Consider the following 15,702-nt stretch of genomic DNA (forward strand, 5'->3'; position numbering starts at 1 on the left):
TCACATCTTTCTGACTGGAACTGGACACATGCTGCTAGCACAAGAAAAAACAGACTGAAATATTCTCTGAACTTTGTAGGAGCAGGGTAACATACTTCATAAACTGTCAAAATGGTTTTGTGGAGCCTTGTAACTACTTGCTTTCCAGGGTATGAGGAAACCTTGGGTTTCTTTTTTTTCCAGTAGGTGTACACTGCTAAAATGTATTACAAGAATGTTCGCTCACTTCACTAGTCATTACAATTTAAAAACTACAAATGCTTCTATGTCGTCCTACAGTCTAAAAGCCCTAAATATAATACTAGAAACATATTCTACCAAATTTCCCACCTCAAATCCTACACACTTAAACACCCATGCAGTTTTAAATTAAAGCAACACAAGTATTTCATATGCAAAGCTGCTCCCAGGCAGCTAATATCTTCTTCAACACTGGTTTATGGTGTTACACCTTGCCTTGCTCTTGCAAGCTCTTTGTCATGAACCAGTGTGGCAACTGCCCTTGCTAAACAGACTGTGACCAGTCCCTTGTAAAGATACATGATGAATAAAGTACTCTTCTCTTAGCTACCAAAATCTGTAAGCAGCTACATGAATACCCCTGTACTCTACTGCTTCCATGCCTGAAACAGAATGCTGTTTGTCTCAAAAAAGGACAGGGGATAAAAATTTCAGCTGCTTCAGTCATCAGGCAACTCACAGGCTGGATTAAACCCATGAGATTATTTTATTTTGGCCTTCAGGATGCACAATCTGTAAGCTGTATGGTAAAGAGAGGAAGAGAAGGGCACAGCAGAAGAAACGCAGGCTGGCTGAACAATCTAGTCAGCCAGCTGACAGGGAAAATGTTGGGGCTACAAACCCATGCAGCCACCAGGCTCTTTCCAGCTGTGTCCCAAAAGCTCCACAGCAGGCTGTGACACAGGCTTTAGGAGAGGTACACATCAGCTTTCTCGGAGCACCAGTACTGAGAGACCATCTCCTTTGGGCAGAGGCTTGGGGTCTTAGTGAAGAGAGCTTTCCTTGCCCAGGCCCTAGGACAATATCCCTGGGCTGGGGACCATGCAGGGAAGCTGGGCTGGACCACATAGGAGGAAGCCAACTGCCTGTTCCAAGGCTGCCATCGATAAGCACTTGAGTATGAACCTCGAAGTGTTGCTCTTCCCATATGCTGTGCTCACCTGAGGATTTCCTAATGTCTGATTAACCCAGGTTTTCCTATTACCAGGCATTTTGCATTACCAGGCCCCCGTGCCCTGGATAATGAAGAGTTCATTGCAAATCAGTGGTGGTTATAATGGCCTGAGTGAGCCTCTTCCTGCATAAGCAAGATGTCTGGAAGAAAGAACCTTCTCCCAGCATACCCAAATTAGCTCTCCCTGGTTTGCGTAATGCACCAGTATTTACTACATGGGCTTCTAATAGCTCAAACTGCGTCAGCAGAACACATGGAGCTGATTCCTCTTCCTGCGGCTTCCTCAGATGTCTCTACACTTGTATTGCCAGCTAGAGTAAAACCCAAACAAGCAGCTGTGAACAAGACACTGTTAGCTTGCCCTGTGCCTCTGCAAAGAGCTTCTGCTGCTGTTTCAAACACAGAACAGAAAACTACTAACTCCTTTTAAGAATTAATGCTCACAGCAAAAGTGAGAAACCTATGCATCTTCCCCGTGACTGCTTTTCAATACAGGCAATAACTGAAGTTGCTGAGAGCCTTTGCTTTTGATTAGCATAAACCCTACATCACAACATGTGAAACAAATGTCTTCCAACATAACATGAAATATGGATGAGGCAGACTCAGCTACAAACATCTCTCTCACTATACAAGTGCTCTGAAACTTTGCCTGTATATAAATGCCTACATTTACAAAAAAAAAAAAAGGCTGTAGGCTTTCCTTGATCTATTATTTTCATGCCTGTTTCTTAACTAACAAAATTATGAGCAAGAACAGAAAAAAACCCAATAAATACTGGGTAAAGACACATACCATGAATGTACTTCACTACGTTGACACTAAGGCCATGACGCGATATGGTCATTAGTACCTCCCCTGCACTCTTCCTCCAAGGCAGGTTATAGGGAGGGCACCATGAGGTTATTGCACTGAATAGAAGCTGGAGATCATCCTTTTGAGCCAGTTCTTCCGCCGGAGACACAAAACTGCACAATTTTACTAGAATCTGAAACAGGAAGTCATCAAACATCTAGCATTAATACCCTGGTCATTGCTATTTTTGTCTAGACTTACTAAACGCGAAATATTATTCCATTTAGCATACACATCAAAAAAAGGCAATTGGCTGTTTTCCCTTTTAATGTTGTTTGTGTAATTCAAAGACAAGGTTATTCAACACACGGCTATTTCAAGTCCCAGTTCAGTTTAAAATGACTAGCAAAAGATTAGCTGCTGAATTTAAATCTAGGCTGACACAGCATACTTGTCTGGATTACTCCCTTCTTGGAAAATCTGCCCGTTACCTAATTCACAGGCCTAAAAGTTGCACTGAGGCAGAGGGTCTGCAAAGCAAACTGTTGTACCCCTTCCTAATGGAGGAAGAAGCCTATTGATGTGTTGTCAGGAGAGCAATATCCATCTTGGCCAAATGAAAACAGCCAAAAAAGTATGGTTACACTGTAGACCCACCTGGATGACTGACTCCTGGATCTGAGTCTCCAAGTTTCCTTAAACAAGACAAAACACAGCCAGGCAACTAAAATTAATATATTACACTCCCTTTTCTGCATGTTTTGAGGACACCTGATGTCCATTTTCTGTCTTGTGCAGGAAAAGCTAAGGCTCCCTCTCAGAAAACTGCAGGAAGATTTTGCAAGGCTGCCTACATCTGGAGAAAGCCTGAACGCCACCTGAAACCTCACCCTTTCCAGGCATCTCATCTGAGAGCACCATTTTGCAGCCCTTGATGAGAGACAGAAAAGAGCCGAGTTGTAAAATATTGGGGGAGACTATGTGGTAACATTGCTCATTTATTAACTCTTTTGACTGAAACAGAGCAAAGCATTTTCTGAAAGACAGCTCACAGCGCACTGTGATTTCTGCTTTGGAAGGCAGCCTGTAGTTCTAAAAGAGATAAATGGATATGTTCTCATACAGTGACCATAACTGGGCAGACACTGTGGCTAGTCATTGTTGGAATAAGGCTCTCATCTTTATTTTTGTAGCACAGGTACCAAAATGCCTCTCAAATGCTGTAAAACTTAACAATATCTTGAAATCCCTGAGGGATGTGATTGCTGATAGACCTCTATGGTTTTGCATATGTGGCTACAATGATCCTACAAAGAGATGCATCCAATTTACATATGGAAACTGGTAGTATGATCATCCCTTTGCAACAGTAACTGTCAGTTCCTTCTGAAAGTTTCATCAGGAGAACATATGGGAATTTCTTCTCAAGATCTCCAGTGGAAACTTCAGAAAACAGGAGCCGGACAGACAGAACCCCTGGTCTTCCTGGGAAACCTGGGTGTGACTGTAGTAGTAACTGCAAGCTCAGATGGTTCATTCCCATTTTTAAATTATTTTTTCTACATTCATGGCTTATTTCTGTAACTAATGGGGAAACTGCATATGTTAAATTAATGGATAGATTATAATCAATACTAGTGGTTTTTACTACTTCAATCAGTAACAGTCAAAGATACTGAAGTCTAGGACCAGTTAGAATAAAACAGAACAACAGTAAACATGTTGCTCCTTTTATGCAGCTGCAGAAAAGAGCCGCATGCACTTTTGTAGAGGGCAGAAGAACAAAAAGCACAGAGGGAACAGAAATTTAAACTCTACTGTGATTGCAGCACAACCCTTCTTACTCTGAGCCATCAGCCTGTGAAGAATCAAGAAAAATCAAAACCTGGTTCAATTGAAAAGCTTCTGGACTTCTCTCACATGAAGCATTTCCATTCCTCTTGCAAAATCCATGACCTGTTTTACCCTTTCTTACCTGTACAAAGACTTTCTGGAGTAGCGCTCGACGCTCTGCGAGAGGTAGTTCATTCTGTGCTCCTCCAACTACCTCAGGCACATGTGGAAGGTCAAAAAACAGATACAGACATTTAACAAGTGTGGAAGGCACTGACATTGTAGTCATGCAGTCCACAGTTTTCTGAGGAAACAGAAAACAGAGCAAAAAAACCCAGTTCAGTATATTACTATATTCAAATTGTCATGCTCCTGTAATGCAGTTGACTCACATGGTGGTTTTTCTCTCACACACCTTTGGTGAGGTGTCCACATCTGGCAGTACAGATTTACCATCTATTCTTGAATGCCTACCTAATAGTAACCTTAAGAAATAGGTTCACATTTTATTCACATGACAATAGCATCTAACAGGCACTGTTTGGAGCAGTTAACACACAGGACAGAAACAAAAACTGACAAAGTCTCTGCCAACAGAAGTTTACAAGTTAATTATGAGACCTTCAGCCAAGCCCGCATTAGCTATCTATTCTCTGTAGCAGTAGAAATGAGAGTGGGAGGAGGACTATTCAATTTATGCATTCACTTGGCAAGAAGCTATAAGCAGGCACAAGAGCAAGGTAGCAGAAAACATAAAAGCATCAGTGGGAAGAAAAGACAAATTGGGGTGTAGGCTGGTGACAGTGAACACAGATAAGATGATGTGCTGAATTATAAAGGCAGATTTGAGCAGAAAGAGCAAACCACCCAGCTGTCCAGTACATTGCCAGAGATTGGCACTCTGATGAAGGGCAGCATCAAAAGCAGAGGCCTTAAATATTCATGATAATACATGTTCATCACTGTTGCTGGCTTTGCTTTTCGCAGCTGCTGCTGCCCTCCTTGAATGGGGAGCCCAAGTTCAAAGACTGAGTGATATAAGGGCTGCATGTGACATGCACCTTGTGGGGAACTAAGCAGCAGCATGCAAAATAAAGACTTCGGTGAACATCAGAAGTTGTGTCCATAATTCAAAATAACATGAAAAATAAAACTTCCAAAATGACAATTTATTTTTTTTTAGGCTACTGAAACCACAAGGAGCTAAAAAAGACTTTCTGCAGCAGTGTAACAGGAAAAGGACCTCAACACAGAAAAGCATAATGTAGTTAAAACAACTTTTAGTGCATGTTCATGCAGCTCATTATTTTATTGCTTTTGTCTCTCTCACTCCACAATTTATTTTTGGCCTTGCTGTTTAAGACTAACCTGTCCTGATGAAGCTAGTAAATTGATTGTGGTGAGCAGCATCCAACCTCTACTTGCTTCTTCACTTTGATTGACCTCCAGAAACTGGACTATGGCACGACTTGCAGCCTCTGTAGGGGAGCAGTTAAAAAAATACATTAAGAAACCCATCCAATAGTCTGCAGAGGGAACACATCCTCTCAACTGTCCCAAGTGCGGAGCATGAAGACGCCTCTGTAGCACTACTTGAAAAAAGGACTAGGCTTAGGCTTACATGCTCCAGACACGCATTCCAGTCTCCCACACACACTTTACTTTGACACTACCAAGGCTACAAAAAGTTCATTTTTAGGTCATGCATCATCCTTTAAACCAGCAAACAGATTTCAGTAACATGCAGCAACTTTTGAGTATTTTTGCTTTATCAAATACAACAAATTATTTTCCAAAGTCACGAAGTCACCATCACTTAGTGGTCTGAGTAGGAAAAGCTGATACAAAATTTAAAAAAAAAACAAAACCCACAAACAACAAAGCACTGCACTGGAACAGCAATATGGATGATAATGGGAAAAGAACGGAGGGAAGGAAAGGTGCAGAATGACCAAAGTAATAAAAAACACAAACAAAAACTAAGACTAAGATCAGCAATTACCACGTCCTCATCCTACATTTTATGGAAAATGAAAATGCTGACAACTTATGGCTAACTCTTATAATCTGGGAACCACCTCTGCAATCAGATGGCATTCCGTATCAGCCAGAGCCAAAGATAAATATTTAGCCTAGTAAACAAGTTATCAGTGTCAATAAATAAATAAACAGAAAATGCTATCCCATTTCACTGTTGTCTGAATAAGCACTTATGTTAAGACAGCTATGATGACTGTCCATCACCCTTAAGGGAAGTCTGAAGCCATTTTTCATTAATAACTGCACATGAATCATCTACAGTGCTTTTAGTGTCAACTAGGACAGAAAAAAAGTAGATGCATAATATTGCTTAAAAATTAATTACAAAGGAACTACTAATGGAGGAATAAATCAGCAATTGAAGAAAAATCCACTTTTAATCTTGGACTTTTTGCTTCATCTGCTGTCAAGATTCCCTACCACACATCTGTGAAGGAGTTCATTCTAAGGTAAACACATTTTAGATAGTAAAATACTTATCAAACTCACTGCATTGACTACACTGAAGAGATAATTTTCTGGAGCCCCACATTGTAACTTGATCTGGGCTTGTAATCCTATAAAATAGATGATCCTAGAATATGTGTACAGTTTGCTCTACATTCCGAACACTAACTTTTCTTAAGAGAGACTACCACCACACAGAGCCATGCCATCAACCACTATAAGGACTGGTGAATCAACGTAACAAAAACCAAGGTGTAAAGAAACACTTTTATCAACATGAGGAGAGCTGGTAGATGAAGAGACGGGATTACTCCCTGCCACATAACACTCGATAGATGATGTGTGGAACTCTGCATCCAACTTCAGTCCCAATTCAGTATAGGGAAGACAATGATCAACAGTTCAGCCAAGTGCCTCAGAGATGTTTTGGGGGCTGGAGCACCAATCCTATGAAGAGAAGCTGAGGAACCAGGGACAGGGGACAGCCTCAGGGGCACAGAACAGCAGCCTCAGTGCCCACTGTGTGGGGAACTATTAAGAAGTCAGAGCCCGGCTCTTCACTGCATGGCTAGAGCGTGAGAGACAACAGGTTTAAATCAAATCAGATTCAAACTACAGATAAGGAGAAATTTACCCCCACCCTGAAGATAGAGTTGCACTACAATGCAGGGAGACCGTTCTATCTCCAGTGCTGGAGGTTTTCAAGACACAACAGGATCAAGCCCTGCACAACCTGGTCCCAACTCACAGTTGGTTTGGCTGTGAGCAGAAGGCTGGACAAGAGACCTCCCTTGTTCTGATTCCTTCTCACACAGAAAAAAGTCCATTTGATGTCTCACTCATAGGGATTTCACATCACCCATGCTATTGGCAGTTTCATTCCCTCCCAGTGCAAATAGGATGTATTTTTTCCTAAAGCCCAGGAACCCTTTTATAGTCATAAACCTAAAAGAAAAGCAGAGATAGATTTAAGGTAAAAATAGGAATAGCTATTTTCTGATGTTTTTGGTTTGCAGCCTTATTTCCATAACAGGTTTTTGTACAAACCACTGTGTTTTCCAATTCTGGTGCTGAAGTAAGGAGAGGCACCTAACAAATCCCTGCATGAATCTGAGATAAAACTGCTTGAAATACCAAGGTGAAAGGTAAGACAATTTTTAAACCGAACACAGACATGCAGCAACTTTCCAGCATGCTGACCTGAAGTACCTGGTATACACTTTGTTTTCCAAAACCATCGGTGAAAAACATTGGCCCGGTGGTTGGTATATATGCAGGCCAACTTACAAAGCACAACAGCCATGCCACAGCCATAGTTCCTAATGCTAGAGGCATATGCAAAATGCCAGAATTCCTGCCAAAAGCCACTAAATTTTAAGTGTCAAGCATGTCTAAAGGACATGCTGCTACTACAACGACCGTGCCCCACATGCCCAGAGGTAGGTGAGATTTAGCAGGCCTGTTCTCTTTCTATCTGACCACAGATAGAACTAGGAAACCAGTCTCTCCCTGTAAGCAGGTACAACTGGTACCAAACAGGGTATGCACTGCCTCCTTTGGGCATAACTTCCCAAAGCCATCTGTGGAACAGGGACTCTTTTAGTAATTTCTGAAAATGAGACTCAGGGGTTAAGTATATGCTTCTGAAAAAGTTGACATGCTGCTGGCATCCTGAATGGCATAGCAGTTGAACACTATAAATAGTAGTTTCAAAACTGTCAGTCTTAATTAAATGCTACCTAAAACACAGACATCATTTTAAGTGCAGGAAGTTCTCTTGTCATTTGCTCTGAGCAAATTTGATAGCACCATCATTTAAGATTAATTTCTATCATCAGCACTACTCTTAATTGATGTCTTGTACCTTTTCCCTAGTTCTGAAGTGCTCAAGTAATCTTTTTAATTTAACATCCTCTACCTGCCGCATCCAATGTCCTTAGCCCTTCAATTCCTGCAGAACAAACTACTGAATCTAGGATTCAGTTATGCTAACTAGTAAAAATAGAAAAAGAGGAGAAAAACCTCTAAACAAATGTAAGCATACGTATATTGACAACTGTGCAAACATGTACACATAAGTATGATCACAATTAAGGGGTCACGTGGTTAATACACTGTAGTCAGATTTTTCAGCATGGATTCAGTATATACTTGATGGAGGTCAGGTAGAATAAAATTTGTTTCACACCTAAGAGATGACACAGTGGCTTTTTGTCCTGTACTTCAGAAAAACAGCGATGGAAAGCAATGGGATTAGACCCATTCAGATTGCTAATAAAAAGCAGCACTGTATGACATGCAATGTTATCACCTACAGCAACAGCACTAAGGACAAATTCAGTGCATGAAGCTTTTAGTTAGATGTTCTAGTACCACGAACAGCATATAATACTCCCATCAGACTTTTGGATAGCTCGTTCTTATCCTTGAGTGGAATATTTGTGAAAAAATATCTGTGCATATATATGGCAAGGGAGCCAGGGAGGCAGTGGGAGGTATTGGTGGGTGTGTCAGGGAGGTAGTGAGGAGTGAGCTGAATTCAGGGACCCCTTTCTGTAATCATGCCTTCAGGAAGTCTCTGCTACTTCGTGCAAGGAATGCCTGGAAACACAATCAGATACCTATAGTTAAAGAATATGAATCATTCCAACTGCCTAGATAGAAGTATCTACCCAAGCAAAACTGGGATGGCAAAAAGCCTTCCTTCAATCACCAGAAACAGGACACTGCTGTCGTCACAAGCCACAGCTATGAAGTGGCTGGTGCCTTTGTAGTGTGCAGAAGCAGAGGGCTCCTCATCCAAAGACAAACAACTCAACTGTGCCAGCGTTTAACCTCACTAACCCAGATGATAAAAGAACAGGCTTTCTAGGACCTCTTGGAAAGGCACTACATTGCACTATGCTTGCCTTGCTTAAGATCTGGTAACGAGCATAAAAAAAAAATTTGAAGGTTAACAAAAAAACAAGATTCAGCAGTTGTTGGTCAGAACTGACTCCTGATAAGTAGCTGATAGGACACTGCTCCCTTTTCAGAGCAATTTCAATAAATTCAGTACAGAATCACCTTGTAATGCAAAGTCACCCACAGGACAGGAAAAACATACATATGAAAATGAAATGAAAAAACCAAGGCATGCAGTACAGCATGTGAGATAACTTCCAACATATTATCGACAGAAGAACAGTTAATTAACATACCAAAAAAGTCTGAAAGCAGCCCCTAAGTCCACTTATTTTAGCAAGAAAGAACCTCAGCTCTTCAAAGAGTTCTGCTTCCAAAAGAAGCAGACACTGCAAGTAACAAGAAAACGTCACACTTCGTTATGGGAGGAGCCCAAAAGGCTACTAACTTCTACAAGGTAAGAAGCTTCCTTTAATTAAAATTGGTAACTTAGCCAAAACAAGAAATGCACTTAACAAATAACATTAACTCTTGTGTATTTAAGACAAATATAAATTCGTTCTGCTGCTGTGACAGAGGTAAACTGCAATAAAAATACCAAAAAAAGAGCACAGTTTGCAGATCAATGGAATTTTTAAAAGAATAAAGGCAGGCATTATCAGAGGCCAAATACAAACCACAGATGTGGTTTTTTGCAATGGTTAGACATGATGATGAATGTTTATCAATTTGGTCTCCCAAAGTGGTATGAAGATGAGATAATGAGTCTTTCAGCAGATCTGTTGTTAAAGGAATGCCTGGAGGTTATAAACATTTTCACGGGTGAAACATTTTGAGTAAATAATGAAATTAAGAGGAAAAAAAAAAAGAAAACAAACCCTCCAAAACAAACCACCACAAGATTCACAGGGTACAAATAGTAACTGAAAATTTTGTTTCTGGAGGTAGGAGGGATCAGCTGAACAGTCTAGTGGTATGGTAAAAATAAATATAGCATTAAACAGTAAATATTGAGACAAATAAATACAGACTATTCAAATATGGACTGAAATATTGACTGAAACAAACAAAACAACACAACTAAATTGAATTTTAAACGTGCAAAGGAGAGTGATGTACACAGACTAAGCATACATGAAATAATTTTTAAAAAACACAACAAAAACCAGCTACAAACACCAAAAGAAACCAAAACCAAATACTTGAAATAGACAATGAAAGAATATTAAAGTGTTCCACTCCCGTGCAGAACTGTTTTGCTTTCTCATTCATCAGTTTTCTATCCTTCTACACAGGTTTCACAGATTTGTCCCCAACCACTTATGCACATTCTGACTGGGGAAGGAGCTTCCAGGTTCCAGGACTGCCCATCACTAAGAGAATCATTCTGAGCCTCCTTGTGATACCAAGTGCTTATATACCCTAATGCATTAAATAGTGGGAGCGATCAGTATGCCATTTGGTGTGCTTGAGATGCAAACAACACAGGACCAAGTTAGAAACCAATTTTAGTAAACATGGAATAACCACTACAAGGTACCAAATCACAGGTTTGCAAACCCTCATCTGCTGAACCTTAAGAAGCTGTTAAGAGTGAAACAGAAAGGTGTACACTTCTTGCTTTCTGTTTGTTAGTGACTGCAGCTGGGAGCCCACCACCCTGTCACACAGGCTCACAGTTTGACCTGGAGAGGACAGCTTTCCTAGAATCATCATGGAATGCACTGAGTTGGAAAGAACCGTTAGAGGTCATCTAGTCCAAGCCCCCAGCAGTAAGCAGGGACGTCTTTAACCAGATCAGGTTGCTCAGAGCCCTGTCAAGCCTGATCTTGAATGTCTCCAGGGATGGGGCCTCTACCACCTCTCTGGGCAACCTGTTCCAGTGTTTCACCACCCTCACAGTAAACGCTCAGTAGGTGGGATTTCTCATGTACAAGGTACAGGAACTCACCAAAATGATAAACCAAAAGATACCAGGCTATTCAGCTCACAGCAACAATGGCATGGAGAGAGAAGCTCTCCTGCGTACCTGCACACCAGTCAGCCCCACAGAGGGGACTTGGGGGACCAAACTCCACTGTGCATCACCCAGCTAGACACCTTGAAATAGCACAAAAGTCCCACTGCCTGTACCAGAGGGATCACCTGAACTAACCCTTCCCTGCTGTATGCTTATCTTTGCATTGTCTAAATTATGATCATGTGTCAATCACTTTAGGTCATCTGTGTTTTTGAAAAATACATTAAATGAAAATTGTTGCTTCCCTTCCAGAACCAGTAGCCAAAGTAGCCATTAGTAGCTACATTTATACTGCCCAGATTCCATTTGTCCCTGCCACTTTTTTAAGGAGTATTTCTCAGCCCTAAGCCAGATGCACTTGCTTCCAAAAGAAAGGTTCATTTTGGATCTGAGACTATGCTAGAAATAGGTGTTTAAATATTTTTTTTGCATAGTACTAACACAACTTTTTGATCAATCCAGACAAGGAACTTGGATTTGTTTGTGAGCAATCTGGCAGCTAAAAATCTTAAGTATCGAGAACTCTCTCAACCATGACCCCATCATCTTCTAAAAAAGACTAGATAATCCAGGGCAAAGGAAGCCTTGCACTAATCCTCATAGGGATGGCTACTGCTGTCCCCTGCAGATTATTACTGCTGTGCAGTCAAAATGTACAAGATAATCTAACTCAACTTTAACTGCTTTATTTTTCTTACTCCAAGGTTACCCCCATACTAAAGAAACAAGACAGTTGAAACTGTAGTTGAACATGTAACTACAATGGGAATGTTCTGAGACAACTTAAACACAGGGTGCTGGCACTTACTACTGAATCACAAAACACTATTCTGAGAAAACTAACAGTCTGCCAAGAATAACTGAGATATGCCTCCACGACGGCAGGCATTACTCACATAGCTATTGGCATAAATACTCAAAGGCCTCATGAGAAAAAAAATAGAAATGCCCTGTGCTCCACTATGAGATGGAGAGGAAAAATACCACCAAAAAACCCCACACAAGTAAAAAAAAAATCCCTAACATACCAACAGGTAATCATACTACATTCCCAACTGTTAAATACTGCCAACTCATTTTTCTTTTTACATATAGAAAACAAGTTTTTGTAAAATTTCTTTGCTTTCATTAACTATCTAAAGCTGACTTTTGATAATGTTTGTATGGAAAGCTTGTCTCTAAAGCCAGGTCAGTAATTTTGACTTAAAGTGAGTACTTCACACCATCAGGAATTTGCACATGGCTACTACCAAGAGACATTTCCTGCATAAAGTTGTTACTGAAGTTTTTCCCTTTTAAAAACATGCTAGGAGATGTAATTACCTGTTAATAGCTATTAAGATAAGCTGTATTTTTTTGTTTGGTACACAAAAACAATGGAAAACACAAACCCAAAACAACACAAAATTCCCTGCCAAGAGTCACAATGCAACTGCAGAACACAGACCTCTGAGGTCTTCTTACGTGAGGTCTGAAAAAGGTCTGCTGACTGAAGTAAGAGCAATATTCATAACAGAGGAAAAATAACTGCTTTCCCTTTTAATAAAAACATTGATACTCATGACATTAAAGCTTAAAAAATAAAATCCCAAACCACCACCACCAAAATCTACCTCTGACTTACGAGGTTTCAAGAATGACACTGGATTATCTTGGAGCAACAAGCAGAGGTTTGGCTTAAGAAATAAACACACAAACCCAACCATTCTTAGTAGAATCCATCCTTCTAGCAGGCATACCAGGTGTTCCCCAGAAAAAAAGGTCAAACAAACACCACCATTCTGCCATAATGGCTGTTGGACATTAATTTCCCTTAAATATCCGAAGAAAAGACATTTTGTGCCTGTTTGCCCATAGAGAACAGATTTTGTCTAGGATATCTGTTTAGCCATCTGGAATGTTTCACTGTTAGTCACTCTACTTAGAATGGAAAGAAACTGTAATCGGCACAGATTGTACCTCCTGACTTCATGTGTAATAATTTGCACAGCCTTTTCCAGCCCACTATTTCCTTATTTACCACCAAATACAAACTAAGAAGCCAGCACAGATCTAAAAATTATCTAGCAGACAAAATCTTGATACTTCTCACAAGTGCTCCTCTTCAGAAATTAATATAAAAAAGCAAAACTCATGAAACATGCCTTCTTGGCACATTGTCCTCAGTTATGCAGCTCCCAATACATAGTCAGATTCTGACACACTCGGGGTTCACCTGAACGAAATCTCACCCTGACATTTAATAAACAGAGCAAAAGAGGAGTCCACTAAAATTTTTCTAGGGCTTGCAGTGTTGGTCCTAATGTGGGACTTCCTATACTTTGACATCTTATTACCTTCCAGGCCAACAACTAATTTAAAAATGCATGCTTTTGGAAAGTTGACATATTCAAGGGACAAAACATACCACCAACAGGCATCTCAGGCAAGACACAGCAACTGTCCACATGCATGTTCTTGGTCTCCTCCTACTATCAGGTGATGCAACTTAGCTCACTCCACTCTCTTCAATGTGCTGTCAAGTTTTTAAAACTCAGCTTTCTCTGTAACCCCGTAAACTCTAGCCTCTTCCTACTTTCTCTCAGCCCAAAGAAATGGCAGACAATGTATTTTTGCTGCGAAGGCTTCAGTTTCTGAACCTGCACAGTTGCTGTGGACAGCAGCTCATGGTATTCTGACTGATCTGAAATTCATTATGTCACAAAACCCAAATTTGTGCCCCATGCACAATACCTGTGGACTTATTCGATGCTCTCCGTCGAATTTCAGTCACCATCAATCGTGACACTTGGGTAGTAAACTGCAGGAGGTCAGAAAATTTTTCTGTCATCGTACTTGGAGGAGCATTTCCAAACACCTAAAACAAGAGAAAAATGGATGCATCAAAAATTCATTCAGTTTACAAGGATCACTAGGAGCTACCATTTTCCTTCACAAAGGAGGCGTATTACTAGGGAGATTACAAGTTTTTGTTTTCCTGCTGCAGTATTCATCCATACTGGTTTTCACAGTGCATTCTCTAGGACACATTCATAGTTGGAACTGGGTCATCATTCAGGCATGTAAGATCTGATGAAAGAATAGGAAAAAGGAAATCACAAATTTTCTTGCAAGATGAAAACCCCACAGAGCCCCAAGAGACTGAAGTAAAGGGATAGAGACTAGATAACAGAGGAAATTCTTCAAGAGGAGGTCTGTTTTTAAGAGTAACTCCTTTACCATCTGCTGGACCTAAACAGCCCACCAGGGTGAACTGCATGTACAAAAAGGCGTGTGACATCTTATAGAAGAAATAAGAAAGTAGAACTGTCCTGTTAGGTCTTCCTTGATAAACTGACATTATCAGGAAACCTCCCACTTTTATGGCATCTGAAGGCCTTATTCTCTCTTCTCTTGAGATACTCCTGAACATAACAATAGTTAATAAAGGTTTAATTTTTTTTTAATTGTCACTGAATTCTATTAACTTATTCTTCATGATTAAGCATTAGTTTGGAATTTAAATAATTTATTGAATCACATTTAACAGGGCAAAATATGTTAACTCCGTAGTATTGCACTAAGCTATGGAATGCTGGTATTATCTCAAAACGGATTAGCTAGTTGTTTACTTGATTCACTTTTCATTCAAGACTGCACACCAAACAGTCTCCATCCACATTTCTGATGTAATCCTTGTACTAAGATGGTCACAGTAAAATCACAATATTCATTATCAAACAAGGCATGCAATCCAAATTCTGGTATCATCACTTGGTGTCAGTGCTGAAAAAACAGAACAGGCTGCAAAACATCTGAGCAGTCTCAGTGTTTCTCTGTTCACTTACATTTTTATCCCTTGTGGCTATTTATGTAAACTGCAGGAGTGTCACCAACAAGCAAGGAAGCATAAGAGATGACAGTATTTTTCTAATAAAACTTTAGTTCAGCATGTTATGTGAGGATGCGATGTACAACAGTACAACAGCTGCCTCACCCACGTCTCCTTTCCCTGGGTGACCCAGTTACACTATTGTTGAGCCACTGACATACTTGACTGAGGCCATTCTTCATTCTAGGGAAACCCTGTGAAATCCGCAATATTACAACCAACAAGGATGCAAGATAACTGCAGTACTGACTTACCTTGGAACCTCAAAGATACTGAAGAAAACTTAAAAGACAGAAGACAGACTAACCTTTGCATAGGTTTGATATCTTACTTCCCCTTAGTATCTGTTGCCCTGGAACATTAGAGAACAGCCAAAAATATTTTTCCTGCCTACTTGCATTGCAAAGTCATGATGAAACTAAGCCAGAAATGCAACATTGAAATCAAACACTCAGCTTCCTCACAATAAAAATATTTTTTGCCAAAATCCTAAGCATCTGGTTGAGAAAGTCAAGGCAGTCCTGACGGGCAAAGGAGTCCAGGTAGGCTGGATGCTCTTTAAGAGGGAGATCTTAAAGGCACAGAGCAAGATGTTC

The 15,702-nt window shown here is 40.3% G+C and overlaps 1 protein-coding gene across 4 annotated transcripts in view; it reads right to left on the reverse strand.

Moving 5' to 3' along the window:
• The window catches only part of WDFY3 (WD repeat and FYVE domain containing 3), a 165,002-nt gene that overhangs the window by 89,956 nt on the left and 59,344 nt on the right, over positions 1 to 15,702 (reverse strand). For all 4 annotated transcript variants that reach the window (XM_051619236.1, XM_051619234.1, XM_051619235.1 and 1 more), the window contains exons 4-7: positions 13,969 to 14,092; positions 5,193 to 5,302; positions 3,967 to 4,128; positions 1,992 to 2,184 (exon numbers count right to left, since the gene is read on the reverse strand). In XM_051619236.1, the coding sequence (XP_051475196.1) occupies positions 1,992 to 2,184; positions 3,967 to 4,128; positions 5,193 to 5,302; positions 13,969 to 14,092 (589 nt within the window). The remainder of the gene's footprint in view (positions 1 to 1,991; positions 2,185 to 3,966; positions 4,129 to 5,192; positions 5,303 to 13,968; positions 14,093 to 15,702) is intronic.

The sequence above is a fragment of the Apus apus genome, chromosome 4 (assembly GCF_020740795.1).
Source record: "Apus apus isolate bApuApu2 chromosome 4, bApuApu2.pri.cur, whole genome shotgun sequence".
NCBI classification, from domain to species: Eukaryota; Metazoa; Chordata; class Aves; order Apodiformes; family Apodidae; genus Apus; species Apus apus.